The sequence below is a fragment of the Mus caroli genome, unplaced genomic scaffold (assembly GCF_978045245.1).
Source record: "Mus caroli unplaced genomic scaffold, Mus_caroli_1 scaffold_2, whole genome shotgun sequence".
Taxonomy (NCBI): Eukaryota; Metazoa; Chordata; class Mammalia; order Rodentia; family Muridae; genus Mus; species Mus caroli.
The window spans coordinates 14,904,332-14,921,629 of NW_028227257.1; the positions used below are offsets into that span (position 1 = coordinate 14,904,332).

Sequence of the window (17,298 nt, forward strand, 5' to 3'; positions counted from 1 at the left end):
AAGTCCTGATTCAAGATAAGTGGGAACCTTCCTAATAAACACATTTTGGATATATAGGATAAAAGAAAAAGAAAAATGAAAAAAAAAACTTAAAGGTAACCAAACGAGGAAAGCATAAGTGTCCATGAAGAAGAAGTACTGGAGGAACTCAGGGCCAAATAGATTAAGATAGTTAGGAAACAAAGCCCAGACAGTGACAGCCCTTTATCGGGACCTACACACCCGTGGAAGGGTTAAAATGGGCCAATTAGAGAGTGACAACAGAAAAACACTGTAATAGTGAGCCTGGGTCCTCCCTTCAGAGCACCAACTCAACATCTATGCACATACTAACTGTGCTTGAGAAACACAGAAAGTAGTCCAAAGGCTTTTACACACTAGGCCTGTGTGAAACCAGGATGCCAGAGCTTCTCAGAGCTCCAAGCACCCTCTCTTCATGATGCTCCCATGGCTCAGTGTGGCACAGCTTGGCAAACTGCCAGCCCCCCTTCTCCCTGGAGAGAGAGAGAGAGAGAGAACTGAAAACCCATTTCTGACATTCCAGATCTGCTCCAGGGACTGAGTTTTGCTTCACGTTCACCACTGGAGCTTTCCAGAACCACTCAGACCCTGTGGGGATGCTCATCTAAAGTAAAATAAAATAAATCAGGATATTCTGCTGCAGCCTTGGAAGAAAGGCACTGGAGGGAGCATGAGGAGACACACCCACAGTTCAGGTTTGAGCTCACGGTGGGGCGACACAGGAACAAGCTGCAGGTTTGACAGCTGGCATAGAAGCTGAGGGCTCACACTCTGAGTCACAAGCTCAAATCAGAGAGAAACCAGGAATCAAAAGGAAACAAGTCTTTTGTTTAACTCTCAATCAAGACCTGCCCCCCATCCAGTGACTTCCTCCAAGAGGGGCACACCTGCTAAGCCTCCGCAAACAGCACCAGGAACTGGAGGTCAAGCATTCAAATACCCGCGACTATGGGGGGCAATCCATTCAAACCACCACATAGGATTCATCAGCAGATGAGGCCCAAAGGAGGAATCTCTGGCTTTGAGAATTTCTCAGGACAAACATTCAAAGCTGAAAAGCTAGAAGAAAAACTTAAGAAAAAAAACTTAAAAATCATCAGAAGGTATGTCCAAGAATGTGGGAAACGCCCAAAGGTTTTCAGAGACTAGGAGTTGGATGGACTCTCTGGTAGGCAGGCAGATAGGGAGAGAGGATATGCTTAGGTAACAAAAGTAGCCAGTTTCCAGGACAGCCTGATTCTCCCTCACCCTCCTGCCTGAGACAAAAGTCCCTGCAGTTTAAAACAAACCTCTTACTGGTTTTTGTCTCCCAACAACAGGTCCCCTACTGATGAACTGGCTCAAGAAGTTCCAGGCTGGATTAGGATTTATGGCAAGTGGTTGCTTACACATGATTGGTTACATGTTATGCATAATTGGTCACCCATTCACCCATCTTATTTTTCTTCAAACTGATCAACCCTAAACTAGGGGAGCAAAGATCTTTAGGAACCCCACCCCCACCCCAAGCCCTTGAGAAGAGACTAGGGTTTTTTTTTGGGGGGGGGGGGCGTCACAGAGGGTCATATGGGGACAGAGCTCCTCACTGAACCTGACTCAGCTAGACTGGCTGAGAGCTTCCGGGATCTGGCTGCCTCCACCTTCCTCCTGATGCTGTGCCTATTTTTTCTGCTTGAGTTTTAGAGACCTGGTCTCAGGGCCTCTATTGGACAAATTCTTGGAGGCAGTTTGTTTTTTATATTACAGGAGTGCTGCTAATATCCAGTGAGTGGGAGCCAGCGGTGCAGTGTGAGGACAGCTTGACCTTCACGGCAAAGCTATCTGGGTGAAGAACTCACTGTGCTGAGGCTGAGATGCCCTGGCCTATCTGCCCAAACCAAGCCAGATGAGTTTAAAATGAAATGCCAGGCACCGCAGAACTTGTCTGTAGTTCAAGGCCAGCCTGGGCACTTAGCAAGGACTTATTTCAAGAGAACAGAAAACTGGATGAAGTTACATCTCAGTAGAAGACTTGCCTGTCATCTGAGAGAGGCCCTAGGTCAATCATCAATGCTACAAATAAAGAAAAAGCATTAAAGGAGTGAAATTTTTATAGGAAATATTAAACATATATAAACCTCAGAGAGGATGGCTTTCTATATTACTTAATAATTTTTGAAATTATATGTTGGATGCCACACCCAACTTTTTCCCGTCTGAGCCCATCAATCCTCAGAGCACGTCCTCAAAGTATTTTGATGGTTCCTAGTTTTGTTTTGTTTTGTTTTGTTTTCTAATGTGAAACAGTATCAAGCTTTTGGCAACGTTGAAGACATAATGCAGAGAACCTTTTTGCAAGCATTTAATAGTTACCAGAATGACAGACCATAATCTCAGATCTTTAGTGTCCCTTCTCCCCATATTAGAACAATTCAACTATCAGCAGAAGAAAGTCACACACTGTAATCCTGGGTCCACTCAGATTTGCTGGTTGCACAATGATGGCTTATGTAGAGAATTATGTATGACACTTACTTACCATGCCTCCTTACTCAGAGTTTGTCTGATGTTTCCTCACAATTGGTTTGAGCTTCATCTTAGGCAGGATCATGGCAGCAGGAATGCTGAGACCCTATGGCATCCTGTTAGTTGGCCCATGGCTTCAATTTGTCCCATGACCAGTCATCCCATTACCTACTGGCCATCCCTGTCTTGGTTCTTTCCTATTGGTGTAGTTGACTATCCTAGGCTGGGTGATGATTCATAAAGAAAGAGAGGGTCTTTGGCTCACGGTTCTGGAGACTGTGAATGTCAAAAGCATTGCCCTGGCATCAGCTTTGACAGGCTTGTTAGTGTGTGGAATCATCAGAGGTTGGGGGAAGGCCCAAGTAAAACAGTGTTTGGGGGGACATACCAGGACCCCTCAGTCACGATCTCAAAGTGGCTGTGGTTGCCTGCACAAGAGCAAGCCAGACAACATTCTAGCATGGGATGAAAAGGAGTTCACAAGCCCCCAGCCTGAAACGAGGAGCTATGGTTGGTTTCTTTCAGGGTGTAGCCCCTGGTAGGTCCTAGGTGTTCCAGTGGATGGGCCCACATCCAGGAGATGTGAGCAGCTCAAACTGGAGTTGAGGGGTTATGGGAGAAGAAAAAGAGGACAGGAAATTAGGGATGGATTTGGGAGTAGTTAAGTGGAGAAGTTGGGGGTCAATATAATCAGAATACAGGGTATGAAATTCTCAAAGAACTAATGAAAGTATTTTTCAAACACATGACTGGGCATCACATGGTAAGAAAGAACGAGCAAGCCAGCTCAGGCATGGAGCCCTTTCCTTAGAGAACTGTACACTCTATTGCAGGATCCATCTTGGAGTCCATCATGGGGCCCATCACAGGCTCCATCATAGGCTCCATCACGGGGTCCCTCACAGGCTGCACCACAGGGTTCATCACAGGGTCCATCACAGGCTGCACCACAGGGTCCATCACAGGCTCCATCACAGGCTGCACCACAGGGTCCATCAGAGGTCTATCACAGGTTCCATCACAGACTCTATCATGGGGTCCATCACAGGCTGCACCAACAGGGTCCATCATGGGATCCATCACAGGCTGCACCACAGGGTTCATCAGAGGGTCCATCACAGGCTCCATCACAGGCTCCATCATGGGGTCCATGATTTCTCACTCTTTCACCTGACACTGGTTAAATCCTTTCTTCAGCAAACTCCCATTCTATTCCAATTGAGTTTACATAAATATGAACTCATGACTTGACCTTGATTTTATTTGACTCGGAACCTTGTGATGCCTACATGGGTGTGTTTGCTGGGTGAAAATTCAGTAAGGATTTGTGTGTGTGTGTGTGTGTGTGTGTATGTGTGTAGTATTGCACAAGAAAAAATAGCACTTGCTCCAGAAAATCATATTATGGAAAATAAATATTTGATTAAATCAGTAGGTGTAATGTGATGACAACTTTATGAAAACTGTGTAAATTAATTAGGTGTAGATGAAGGAGATCTGCATTTTGATAGGGCAGAAAACCTGGATGGTTTCCTAAATGAACTCCAGCGCTCAGCCCTAGGTAATGAATAACTAAGAGCCTCTATTTTTTTTCTTGTACTTTCCTGCTTTTAAATTTTCCCAAACATGAACATGTAAAGGTGTGAGTGGCTCCACTGGGCAACGGAAAAGAAGGTGAGAGGACATTGTGAAGAGCTGACCTCAGGCAAGATGGTAGTGTGGATGGAGGGGGGACATGGTACCAAACCAGGCAGGGTGCTGGGAGGCCAGGCAGGTGTGGGTGTTCCCACCTCCCCACCAGGAAGGCTTTGTGCCCCTTGCAGGTCCTGTTGCAACACTGAGTCTCCTGCCAGCCTTGCAGCCTGATGTCCCCAGTTGGCCTCATGAAGTGGCAAGTCACTCTCCAGATGCTATTACTCCTTGGCACATTAGGCCTGCCGGTGTTGGCAAGATGGAAGGACAGATATTTTTCTGAAATCCAAATTCCAGATTACAGTAGGTATTTTGGATGGGCTTCAAGGTGGGGACTGGGCAGAAAATGAATAATCCTAACCATTCTCTAGTCCCATTGCAGGGAGGAAGCAGGGGTGGGCTGGGGCACCCCAGAACATCCCTCGTTTTGAAAGCCAGGATGCTGGAGGGAAACCAAATGTTTAGGTCTCAACCTGGAGGGTATCTTGAAGCTACAAGTAAGACATTGTTTTTATGTCTGTTGGAGGGGATTGTGGCAGCCACGCCGTGTTTTTATCCAGGAAAACACTCATCTAGGCAGTTCTAAGAGGTTTAGAGGCTGCCTGGAGGCATCTAGCTCTAGCTGCTGGGAGCTGGTATTTTCAGTTATGAGCTTCAGAAACAGAGCACACATGGACAGAGGATTTCTAATGATTTCTTACTATGTGCCCCCACCATTTAAAGGGAATTGGATGTTTTAGAACCTGTGAGCTTCGTAGAAGTTCTGTAGGGTTTTTTTTTTTTTTTTTGTTGTTGTTGTTGTTTTGAATTCTGAGTGGAAGGGAGATGGGTAAAGACTGAAAGGAGGAACATTTTCAAGAGAAAGCTGAGTTTCTGGGCAGCTGTTTCAGCCAGAAATGGAGACGTGGAGGTGGAAGGCAGGCTCTTTCCTTTTTGTTCTTATTTATTGTGTGTGGGTGTTTTGCCTCTATGAATGGCTGTGCACCGCATGGGTGCAGTGCCCACAGAGGCCAGAAGAGGGCATTAGATGCCCCACAACTGGAGTTAAGAGACAGTTGTGAGCTGTCATATTGGGGGCTGAGACTCTTAACTCTGATTTTCTGAAATAGCCCCTGATTCTTTGTATTAAAAAGTTAACACAGGCTATTTGTACAAAACATAGGTTTTGACATGACATTTTCACATGATAGATGAGGTACTTTAATCATATGGCTCCCTGCCCCCAGCTTCTCTCCATCCTTCCTCCCACAGGGTCTCTTTCCCCCAAGTAAGACACTCCAACTTTCATCGGTTTAAAACAACTAGGTTCATATGAGAAAAAATAGACATCACTGGTCTTTCTGAGTTGTACTTCTGTTGTTTGGCATGATGATGTCTGCCTCCATTCATGTCATCCTTTCTAAGAATGAAATATATATATAGTGTGTATGTGTGTACATACACATATACACATATATTATATGTATATTATATATTATTATATATTATCATATCTCTGTATATACAGTTTATTTATTCATTGATGGGCTGACTAGGCTAATTCTATACATTGACTTGTGAATGTTGCTGGCATGAGCACGAGCATGCAGTATTTATTGTATGGTGTTCTGATTCCTGGGAGATATTTCCAAGGATAGTATGGTGGGTTGTTGTGGTCATTCTATTAGTTTTGCGGAGTCTCCCTTCTGATTCTCATGGCAGCTGAACCACACCCCCTTTCCACTAACCCACTTTAAAGGCCTCTTCCTCCGCCTCACCTTTCTAGCCAGTGTTTGCTGGCTTGACGGGGGGTTGCATAACATTCTTCCATGCATTTATCAGCCATTCTTACTTCTGTTATTCATCTGAGTAGAGTATTCGTCTTTGGGATGCAAAGTATTCGATATTGTAATGCAGGAGGCAGTGAAAAGCCTAGAGCAGTGGTTCTCAACCTGTGGGTCTCAGCCCCTTTGAAGAGTCAAATATCTCTTCCACAGGGGCTGCATATCAGAGAGCCTGCGTATCAGATATTTATATTAAGGTTCATAGCAGTAGCAAAATTAATTATGAAGTAGCAGTAAAAATAATTTTATGGTGTGTGTGTGTGGGGGGCTCCACCACAACATGAGGAACTATATTGAAGGGTCGCAGCATTAGGAAGGTTGAGAACCACTGCTCTAGAGGAAACCTTGGGGAAGACACTTGAGGCTGCAGGCTTAGGCAACAACTTTCTGAGGAGGACTCCACTAGTTCGGGACATAAAGGAAAAACTCAGGAGAGGGCCTCAAATTATAAAGCTTTTGGCGCAGCAAAATTGAAGGAAGAGACAGCCCAAAGGTTGGAAGGAAACTTCTGCAGCCTACTCCTCTGACAAGGGGTTAGTATCCAGAGTGTGTAGCCATGTAAAAAAACAAAACAAAACAAAACAAAAAGTCGACTGCCAAGAGGCGGGTGATTTCCTACCCTGGGACCCAATACCTCCCACCCTGTGAAATAAAGTGAAAATGAAGGACTTTTTGCTTTGAGAATTAGACTTAAGTTTGTGGGTTTAAAGTCCATATGGATAACATTACAGTGCCTTGTGGGATTAAGGAGGGCATCAGGGAGTGGCCCTTTCGTCCAAGAACCAAAAAGAAATCGCTAGGCTATTGGGGGAGGAGAGGAAGCAGAGGGGATCCCTGAGCGCTGGAGCTGCTGGCAGTAGTGAGGAAATGCTCTTGGTTAGGGGAATGCTTGCTTATGTATTCCTTTTCAGTTTTAACAAGGCCCAAACTGCCCCCCTGCCTGACGCGGCCGACCAGCACCCAGTGCACAAGCTACTGCAGGGCTCACCTGGACTGTGAGCAGGGCTTTCACTGCTGCCGCTCCTTCTGCGGCAATGTCTGCATGAGCCCGGGAGAGGCGGGTAGGTTCTGAAGAGCACGTCCCCTCTTCGTCCAGGTTACAAAGACCTTGGAAACCCACTCTGTGGGAAGAGAGACAGCATGGCACTGTGCCTCTCAGTTCCTACATCCAATCCACTCAGAGGACCTCTATTTCTCCATCCTGGTTTCAGGCATCCGGTCTCCACTTGCAGGCCTACCTGCTTTTGTCAAGCCCCAGAAAATCTGGCATCTGTGTCTATGCCCAGTGGGTTATCATCCCGTAGGAGAAGCTATATGTGGGCATCTCTTATGCCACAAATCCCATTAGTGACCCAGGAGTTAGGGAATCAGTTGTGATCACCCCTAGAGAAGTCTGTTTGTCTACATGGTGTGACCCCATCGTCCTATCCTTTTCTCCTCTAGAGGGCGAAAAGCCAAACCATAAAATCAGGAACTCGGTGAGCACGGTTGTACCATAAATCATCATCCTTACAAACCACTCGGAAAGTGTTGGAAGACCAACCTCCTGTTGGACCGTCCTCTTGAATCAGGTGTGGGTAGGAGTGAGGGTGCCCAGACAATGTCTTCCCTGCCTACCTCCTTCCCCATAAGCTGTTCCAGGACCGGAGACCCTGCTTTTGTCTATAGTTACAGGACTGTTGCTGCCCCAACTACTTTCTCTAACTCCACCCCTCCCCCCAGCCCCTAACCCCTACCTCCTAGTTTAGATTTTTCCTACCTTCCCACCCGTTAGCAGTCTAGTCTCTTTCACCCAAACTCCTAGACCTGTTTGTCTCTGCTTATTGACATGACATAATGAAGAGAAAACTGCATATATGGGATGGGGGAAGTGTTCTTTTTGGCCAACGAGGATACTGTTACTTTGAATTCACCATGCCTGGGTATACCCCTTCTGAGACTATCTCAGACCCTTGATTTTCATAGGTTCCCCACAAGCTACTTCCGTTTTTAATTAGTCCACGAACGTGACATCTTACATAAAGATGGCTACAGCAATGATTCAGAACTGGAAGAAGGCATTGCTTGCTCTAAATAAGCTCTCCTCTTAAACATCACCTGCTTGTCACTATGATTCAGTCGATTGTTTGGGGGTTTGTAGGGGTCTTTTCAAATGTAAGAAAATGCTACAGAAAGAATAAACAGTATCTAGAGGATTTTGTCAAGAATGCACAATGAAGATTGTGTGTGTTCAAATCCACCTCAAATGCCTGCAGGGGTCACTAGGCGTGACGTTTAGTATATAGACTGAGGAAGGGGAAAGTCATATGATTTAAAGAGGTCGAAGTTAGAAAAGGGTGTAGCAAGCCGGGCGTGGTGGCTCACGCCTTTATTTAATCCCAGCACTCGGGAGGCAGAGGCAAGCAGATTTCTGAGTTCGAGGCCAGCCTGGTCTACAAAGTGAGTTCTAGGACAGCCAAGGCTATACAGAGAAACCCTGTCTCGAAAAAACCAAAAAAAAAAAAAGAAAGAAAGAAAGAAAGAAAGAAAGAAAGAAAGAAAGAAAGAAAGAAAGAAAGAAAAGGGTGTAGCAAGAAGGGACCAAGGGGTCAGGGCCTTGGCACATAAAGAAGAGATGTTCTGTGGGCTGTGGCATTGCGGTAGGCTTCTGGAAGAAGAAATGCTTCATTTTACCCCAGAGGATGAGACAGACTCGGCATATGGCAGAGTGAAAATCATAAACAGAGAGTGGGGTTGGGGAAGGGTGTGGATGAGGAGCAAGACAACCCACAGGCAGCAATACCATTGTTCCTCCTGCCCCTGACCCAACTACAGACAGAGTAGGATGGACCGATGAACTGAGTACAAGGCTCTGGGCTACACAGCCTCACTTGCCAGCCCTTCACCCTTGGCTTCTACTGTTGTACCCACAGAACCAGCTTCAGTTCCCAGCACTCACAACCGTCTTTAACTCCACTTTCAAGGGATCCAACACCCTCTTCTGGTCTCCTGGCCACTGCATGCACATGTTGCCTATACCTACATCCCGGCAAAACACTTGTATACATAAAATAACAACAAATAAATAGGTTTTTAAAAAAATAGTAAAGGAGCATAAATATGCACAAACTGGTGGATGAGCCTGCACGAGTCCACTTAGCAAGCTGGTGCGGAATGGACTACAGACCCTACGCTAAACCCCTCACCGTGCAGCGTTTGAGCTTCTTGAAAGATGCTGCTCATCTCAGGGCAAGGATAAGATTGAGTGAGGAATTGAGTTAGGAAGGAGCACGGGGCAAAACGAACCCTGAGACGGGCACTGTGGGACAAACCCTTAAAGTTGTATTGGGTTAGCTTGAGGCGATTTCTTTAGGCAAAGTCACGGGTTGTTGAGCAATTAGAAAGAACTCAGTGAGGGCAACGCTCCAGTGCACCAGGGAACATCCAGGGCTGATGGCTGTCTTGCTTAATTTGCTTCAGAAGATTAGTACTCAAAGATGGGGGTTGGGAGTCCCCCTGGGTACCTGATTTTAGCTTTGCTGGTTGGAATGGTCTAAAGTGGTGGTTCTCAACTTGTGGGTCCTGACCCTTTTTCTGGTAGAATAAGCTTTTCACAGGGGTCTCCTAAGACTATCAGAAAACACAGATGTTTACATTACAACCCATAACTAGCAAAATTATAGTTATGAAGTAGCAATGAAATAATTTTATGGTTGGGGGGGTCAAGCATAACATGAGGAACTGAATTAAAGGGATGGAGGGTTAGAAAGGTTGAGAGCCATTGCTCTAGAGTTACCTGGCTTGACATTAGAGCAGATAATATAGACTGATCAGCAGATAATTTAAATTTTCTCCAATAACAAAAAATAAATAAATAAATTAGCATACAGACATTTAAAAAAAATCTCAACCAGTGCTAATAGATTTATATTAAACTGGCCATGATATGATTAAACTAACAGTAAAATATATACAAAATTCATTTATTAAAATTTAAGCACTGGTCTTTTTTATATTTGTTATTTATGCACATGGAGGTTGGAGGGCAAACAGTTCTCAGAAGATGAAACTCAAATGGCCAACAAATAAAAGCACTTTACATTTTTTGATATTAGACTTTAAAGTTCTCATTTACACAGTGACGGCGGACCAGTAAATTAGCTCAGCCAGTAAGGGTGTTTGCTGCATAAGCCTGGCCACCTGCATCCAATATCCTGAGCACACACAAAGGTGGGAGAGAAAGACTTCACAAAGTTGTCCTCTGGCCTCCATACGGATAGGCACATGCATGGATACCCACTGCCCCAACTCCCCTACCACATAAGTAAATAAAAATAGATAACTAAAGAGTGTCAGATGTGTTTAATTAACTTGATTTAATGGTCTCACAGTATATATACACATCAAAACATCAAATTAATACAGCATCCATGTCTAAAAATGTTGCCAGTTATGAAAGCATTTTAATAAAACAATGAAGATCAATATCATCAGGATGAAATGAATATAGATTAGGTAAGAGAGAGCATTAATACCATAGCCGAGAAAGAGAACACAAAATGATACAAATATTTGAAACAGTACCAAATAGAATACTTAGACATATAATTTATCACTGTGCAAAAACAAAACAAAACAAAACAGCAACTTAGTTATTCCACAAAAGTGTTCTCAGTAGAGAAGTAGCAGGAACCTGTGACAGCAGAATATCTCTAAATGTTTCTTAAATATCTATTCAGCTGGCTTAGGACACCCTCTGGGAAGCATTCGAGTGTTAGAATAAACATGGCCTATATTGGGAGCTCAGCCACACACAATCCCACTAAAAAGAATAAACAACACCTAAAACCGTTGAAGAAATGTAGTTAAAAGAAGATTCCTATGTCTGGGGTAGGGAAGATAAAAGGCTTTAAAAAATTATTGGTGCTGGGTGAGTGGGGATGTGTCTCTGTGGTAAAGTGCTTACCCAGGATGTATGTTCCTAGGTTTGATTACCAACACCCAAAAGAAATAAAATAATTAAAACATTGCCAGGTGTGATGGCACATGCCTTTAATCCCAACACTTGGGAGGCAAGGACAGGAGGGTCTCTGAGTTGGAGGTCAGCCTGGTCTACAGAGAGTTCCAGGACAGTCAGGGTTACACAGAGAAATCCTGTCTGGAAAAACAACAACAACAAAAACAAAAAACCCAACCCAAAACAAAACAAAAACAAAAACCCCAAAACTAACTAAACCAAAAAATAAAATTGAAAAAAAAGTGCCAGACATGGCCTTCTGTTTTTGTCACGTCTGGAGCTGATCCTGTGCCACAGCACTCCATACCCAAATACCGCTGGAAGAGAGCTGGTCTCCCAGGAGTACTGACACACAGACTTGCAGGAGGGACAAGCCACAGTCAGAGACAGCAAAACCAGTTAACACCAGAGATAACCAGATGTCAAGAGGCAAGGACAAGAACATAAGCAACAGAAACCAAGGCTACTTGGCATCATCAGAACCTAGTTCTCCCACCACAGAGAGCCCTGGATAGCCCAACACACCAGAAAAGCAAGAGTCTGATTTAAAATCACATCTCATGATGATGATAGAGGACTTTAAGAAGGACATAAATAACTCTCTTAAAGAAATACAGGAGAAGCCGGGCGTGGTGGCGCACGCCTTTAATCCCAGCACTCGGGAGGCAGAGGCAGGCGGATTTCTGAGTTCGAGGCCAGCCTGGTCTACAAAGTGAGTTCCAGGACAGCCAGGGCTACACAGAGAAACCCTGTCTCGAAAAACCAAAAATAAATAAATAAATAAATAAATAAATAAATAAATAAATAAATACAGGAGAATGCAGGTATACAGGTAGAAGCCTTTAAAGAGGAAACACAAAAATTCCTTAAAGAATTACAAGAAAACACAACCAAACAGGTGAAGGAATTGAATAAAACCATCCAGGATCTAAAAATTGAAATAGAAACAATAAAGAAATCACAAAGGGAGACAACCCTGGAGATAGAAAACCTAGGAAAGAGATCATGAGTCATAGATGTAAGCATCACCAACAGAATACAAGAGATGGAAGAGAGAATCTCAGGTGCAGAAGATACCATAGAAAACAGTCAAAGAAAATGCAAAATGCAAAAAGCTCCTAACCCAAAACATCCAGGAAATCCAGGACACAATGAGAAGGCCAAACCTAAGGATAATAGGTATAGAAGGGAGTGAAGATTTCCCAACTTAAAGGGCCAGTAAATATCTTCAACAAAATTATAGCAGAAAACTTCCCTAACCTAAAGAAAGAGATGCCCATAAACATACAAGAGGCCTACAGAACTCCAAATAGATTGGATCAGAAAAAAATTCTTCCTGTCACATAATATTCAAAACACCAAATGCACAAAACAAAGAATAATAAAAGCAGTACAGGAAAGAGGTCAAGTAACATATAAAGGCAGACCTATTAGAATTACACTAGACTTTTCACCAGAGACTATGAAAGCTAGAAGATCCTGGGCAGATGTCATACAGACCCTAAGAGAACACAAATGCCAGCCCAGGCTACTATACCCAGCAAAACTCTCAATTACCATAGATGGAGAAACCAAGATATGCCATGACAAAAACAAATTTACACAATATCTTTCCACAAATCCAGCCTTACAAAGGATAATAGATGGAAAATGCCAACACAAGGAGGGAAACTACACCCTAGAAAAAGCAAGAAAGTAATCTTCTTTCAACAACCTCAAAAGATGATAACCACACAAGCATAAAAATAACATCAAAAATAACAGGAAGCAACAGTCACTTTTCCTTAATATCTCTTAACATCAATGGACTCAATTCACCAATAAAAAAACCTAGACTAACAGACTAGATAAGTCTGTGGCTCCAGGTAGAGAGCACAACAGTTAGATGGTATAACAGGATGGCTGCTCTAGGCAGAGAACTTAACAAGTAAAACGTACCTGCTTCTTATAGGCAGATATTAGTGAAAGTTTGAAGTAATTGCTTTAAATATGGTATAAATATATACTGCTCTAATAAGTCTTACAGGATACTCACATTCTTTCTAATGTAGACTCCATGGGAATTTTGGGTTAAAATCCTGGCTTGACAAGCTCCCTGCTTATAAGCAGGCGTAGATAGACGTGTGAGTCAATTGTTTTAAAGATGGTATAATAAGGTCTGCAAGATAACTAACTCATATTCTTTGAACGTGGGCTCCGCAGGAATTTGGGGTTGATTATTCTGACATGACAGATTAGGAAAAAGGCCCGAGAATAGGTTTGTACGATAAGCAAAAGGTGTTTTTTTAGGATGGCAGGGAGATTGTATGGAAACAATTGTGTAAGGGAAGATTTGAAGTTCTGCAGGATAACTCATATTCTTTGAACGTGGACTCCATGGGAATTTTGGGTTAATTTCCTGGCATGGCAAAATAGAAAAGGCCTAAGAATAGGCATATACAGTATTTTAGTTTACTTCATCTGTTTTAGATTGTTTTAATTTTCAAAATCGGTGTGATTTTGAGTTTTGTGGTTATATTATTCCTCTGGGAGAGAGGTCAAAATGAAGGTTTTTCTGGTTACTGGCCCAAGGATCTGCTGACTGGGGAGAAAGGTTTTGCCTTAGTGTTTTAGATAAGGTGATTAGTGTATATACACCTTCCAGAATTATACAGATCAGATATGATGAAGGGAGACCCCCAGAGGACTAGATTCCAGAGAATCAAACAAAAAAAGATATCTTGATGATACTAAAACTTTGTTTTGAGATTTGTATATTACAGAATATACAGCCTTGTTGAGTCTTATTGACAGACATGCTGAACTGACCTGCTTTGAACCCTGATCTCTTGGACTTTCTGCCGGATCCAGTTCTGACACAGATATCAGAGACTAAAGGCCTTCTTAAGGCCAACCAACTCCCCCACTTTCCCTACCCCCCCCCTGTCAAAGATATCTCAACACCCGTATTCAGCTTGAAGAAGTTATGAAGAGTCATCACCCCAGTTCTCTGGACGTGGGGGTCTAGAGGTAGTTATTCTAGTTGTTTTTCTGGGGAATGTTGAAATGGTCATAATTGGAACAGGGAGCAAATAGCTAGAATTGATTGTATAACCATAATCTCATTTGGTAGAAATCTTTACAATAGTTACTAAGTTGAAGTCATCGTTTCTTATTTAGGAACAAAATTGATTTTGATACAGAATCAAGGTTATCATTGGTATAAATTTCTTCTACTGATACAAAAATTTTAAAGTACAAGGGGCTTGGACCCAGCCCTTCTATAATGTCATTACAAACTGATCTGAGATGTTTTAGCCTGAGAGTTAAGGGCCAAGTAGCAAATTCATGGTTCTGAGTTTATTGTTAGGATGCTTTCAGATAATTTAATTAGAAATAGCTTAGAGTAGTTAACGGACAACAGCCCAGATTACTTTACAGAGATAGTTGGTTTTCAAAAACATCAGAAATCCAGACTGTGGCATTTAATGTTATTTACTCTTTTGTCGTTGAGACATATCTGCTCCTAGCAGCTCCCCTTTTATTGGATTCAAAGAAGAAACTGAGCATCTATTCCTCCAGGTGAGGTTGTACATTGTGGCTAGGTGACCACTGGACAGAAATTGACTATCTCTCCTGCAGACCTATACCATCCTTGTGAGGACACAAGTTACAGGTTAGGACAGCTTAGTTCTGCCAAGACAGAATAGGCTAGTCCTTAATAATACCTGTTTTTCAAAGGTCTGTCAGAAGATCCTGGGACAAAAGGCTGAAGACTGATGCTCCAACTTCCTAACTTCCTGGGGCTGAATAGTCAGGCAGCTGTCTCTACAACTTGTCTCAGTTCTGGAAGCTGTATTAAGCTTCCTTTATTTCAGATAATGTTGCTTGTTCTCAGATTTCTGACAGGGTTGAAAGACTACTTATAGTCTCATAGTCAACCCAGGCTATTTAACATTGAGAAAATATATTTGAAAATAAAGTTCTCAGATAGTATCCGAGCAAAACTAGGACATAACATGGATTTATAAGTCTTTTAATTTAGGATAGATGACAGAGTGTTCTATTTAATTGTCAAAGATAATGGACTGGATATTAGGTGTACTTTTACTTTATAAATTACAAAATGGTAAAAAAAAAAAAAACACAAAACCAAAAAACCAGTCTGCACAAGATAGTAAAAAAAAAAAGCCAGACATATAGACATATAAAACTAATAAACTAATAAAAATCTTGGGAGATGCTCCTGCATTGTGGGAAATTTTTATAATGCTTACAACTGCCAAAAGACTAGTTCCAAAAACTGGCAAGGAAAAAAATCAGGCCACTCAGAGAAGGCAAGAAAATGTCTGAATAGGAAAGTATGGGAAATATCCCCATGGTTAATAGAGATAAAAGAAGGAACTTAGCCTCATTGATATTGAAAATTTAAATTTCATCCATAATCCATAAAAGTATACTTTTATACTTTTTATTGAGACAAGGTTTCTCTATGTTGCCCTGCTTGGCTTAGAACTTGCCGTGTAGACCAGGCTTGCCTTGAATTTACAGAGACCTGCCTGCCTGTGCTTTCCAATGGCTGGGATTAAAGTGTGCACCACCCATGGGCTATGGCTATACTCTCACATGCATGGTAAACATGAAAAGGTCCTGACAGATGCCATAGAAATGGAGTGATAGAACCTCCCACGATCAACAGCAGCTAGCAAACGCATGTAAATGCTTTGGGAAATAGTTTGGCATCCAGAAGCTGAAGATATAGAAACCATGCAACCTATCCAACCAGGACTCAGCTATCTAACCTGCGAGGACCCCCACCTGAGTACTCCAGCAAACACACACATGCTTGCTCACAGCATTTTGCATGTTGAGAAATGTAAGCCACCCAGGACTGGGAGTTGGCTCCATGGTGAAACATTCACACAGCAGGTTTGGTCCTCACACTCATGTAAAGGCTGGGTGGGGAGTGGTGTCCTGCTTGTGATCCCAGGTTTGGGAGGCAGAGATGATGGATCAGTAGAGCATGGTGGATAGCTCTGGGTTCAACTGAGAGACCCTGTTCAACATGTAAGGTGAGGGTGGTTGAAGACCAGTGTCAACCTCAGGCCTCCACAAGCACATGCACTCTTATACATGTTCACTCACACATGCAAACATGCATGCCAGCACACACATGCACATGCAAAAAGAACTGTAAGCAATCTAGATGACAGAACAGAGATATTGTAGCTATCTATACAATAGATGGCATTAGAATAAAAATCACAGAGAGAAACAGGAAGAGAGAGAGAGAGAGAGAGAGAGAGAGAGAGAGAGAGAGAGAGAGAGAGAGAGAGAGAGAAGTATTTTAGAAATGACTCTGTTTACACAGAACAGAAGAAGATAATTAAAAGATGTTTGGCCAAACATGGTGGCCCACACCTTTAAGCCCAACACTTGGGAGTCAAAGGCAGGCAGATCTCTGTGAGTTCAAGACCAGTGTTGTCTACATGATGGGTTCCAGGATATTCAGAGCTAAGTGGTGAGACCCTGTCTGTCACAGCACCAATATATGAAATACATTTTTGAAAATATGAAGAAAGGAATGAGGCTGTTAATAATAGACGAGCCTTTGGGGGTTGTGAGGAGATGAGATTTGGAAGGAGACAAAGAGTTTTGGGGGTGGAACGTACTCTCTTTTGACCTCAGTGATAGCTTAGTGAATGGGCACTCCTACGTTTGTCAGGTAGAATATTAATCTTTAATGACTATCTCAGCATTATTTTTTTACACATGTTCTCATAAAAAATGCTCTGCCCTTTCTCTCCCCTCAGAAACAGGAGTAGTCAACCCTAAAGGCATTAGATGGGGCAGATCAAGGTAGGGATCTGCCCTGAGGAGAAGGGTTCAAGGGGTACAGTGTGGGCATCAGAGCTGGCACAGGCTGGGGGGGGGAATCTGTGTAGGAGGGCTGCTGGCACCCAGAGCAGAACCAGTTAGATGCAGAGCGTGCCCCCAGTGCAGGAACAGGAGGCAGTACAGAGGGCAAGTTACACCGAGGAGGAAGAGAAAAGCTCCCGCAGGAGGCTCCCGCAGTCATGTGAGGAGGGGGGTCCATGCAGGAATGCAGCCCAATGAAGAGGCTGGACAGTTAAGCTCTTCACACCAGAGGAGGCCTGGTGTAGAATGTGGTAGCAGAAAGGAGGGTGTCCATCAGGGTGTACGTGGGAGAGCAAGACCCAGTAAATACAGTGTAATCTCAGTGTGGTGCAAAGGATGCCCAGGCAGATGTGGAGCGTCAGA

General features: G+C 43.2%; 1 protein-coding gene across 1 annotated transcript; it reads left to right on the forward strand.

Annotated features, from left to right (window-relative positions):
- The first annotated feature begins 4,153 nt into the window (after window positions 1–4,153).
- LOC110290221 (uncharacterized) lies at window positions 4,154–8,228 on the forward strand. Its single transcript, XM_021156714.2, has 4 exons — window positions 4,154–4,200; window positions 4,350–4,521; window positions 6,953–7,102; window positions 7,485–8,228. Exons 2-4 carry the CDS (start codon window positions 4,392–4,394, stop codon window positions 7,538–7,540), a joined length of 336 nt encoding a protein of 111 aa, XP_021012373.1. The 5' UTR covers window positions 4,154–4,200; window positions 4,350–4,391; the 3' UTR covers window positions 7,541–8,228.
- Window positions 8,229–17,298: the final 9,070 nt, after the last annotated feature.

Bases quoted from the DNA above. Each gene is read 5' to 3' on its own strand.
- LOC110290221 (XM_021156714.2), top strand. From the start codon at position 4,392: ATGTCCCCAGTTGGCCTCATGAAGTGGCAAGTCACTCTCCAGATGCTA. The intron at 4,522-6,952 runs GTAGGTATTTTG...ATTCCTTTTCAG, and splicing joins AATCCAAATTCCAGATTACA to TTTTAACAAGGCCCAAACTG. The intron at 7,103-7,484 runs GTAGGTTCTGAA...TTTCTCCTCTAG, and splicing joins CATGAGCCCGGGAGAGGCGG to AGGGCGAAAAGCCAAACCAT.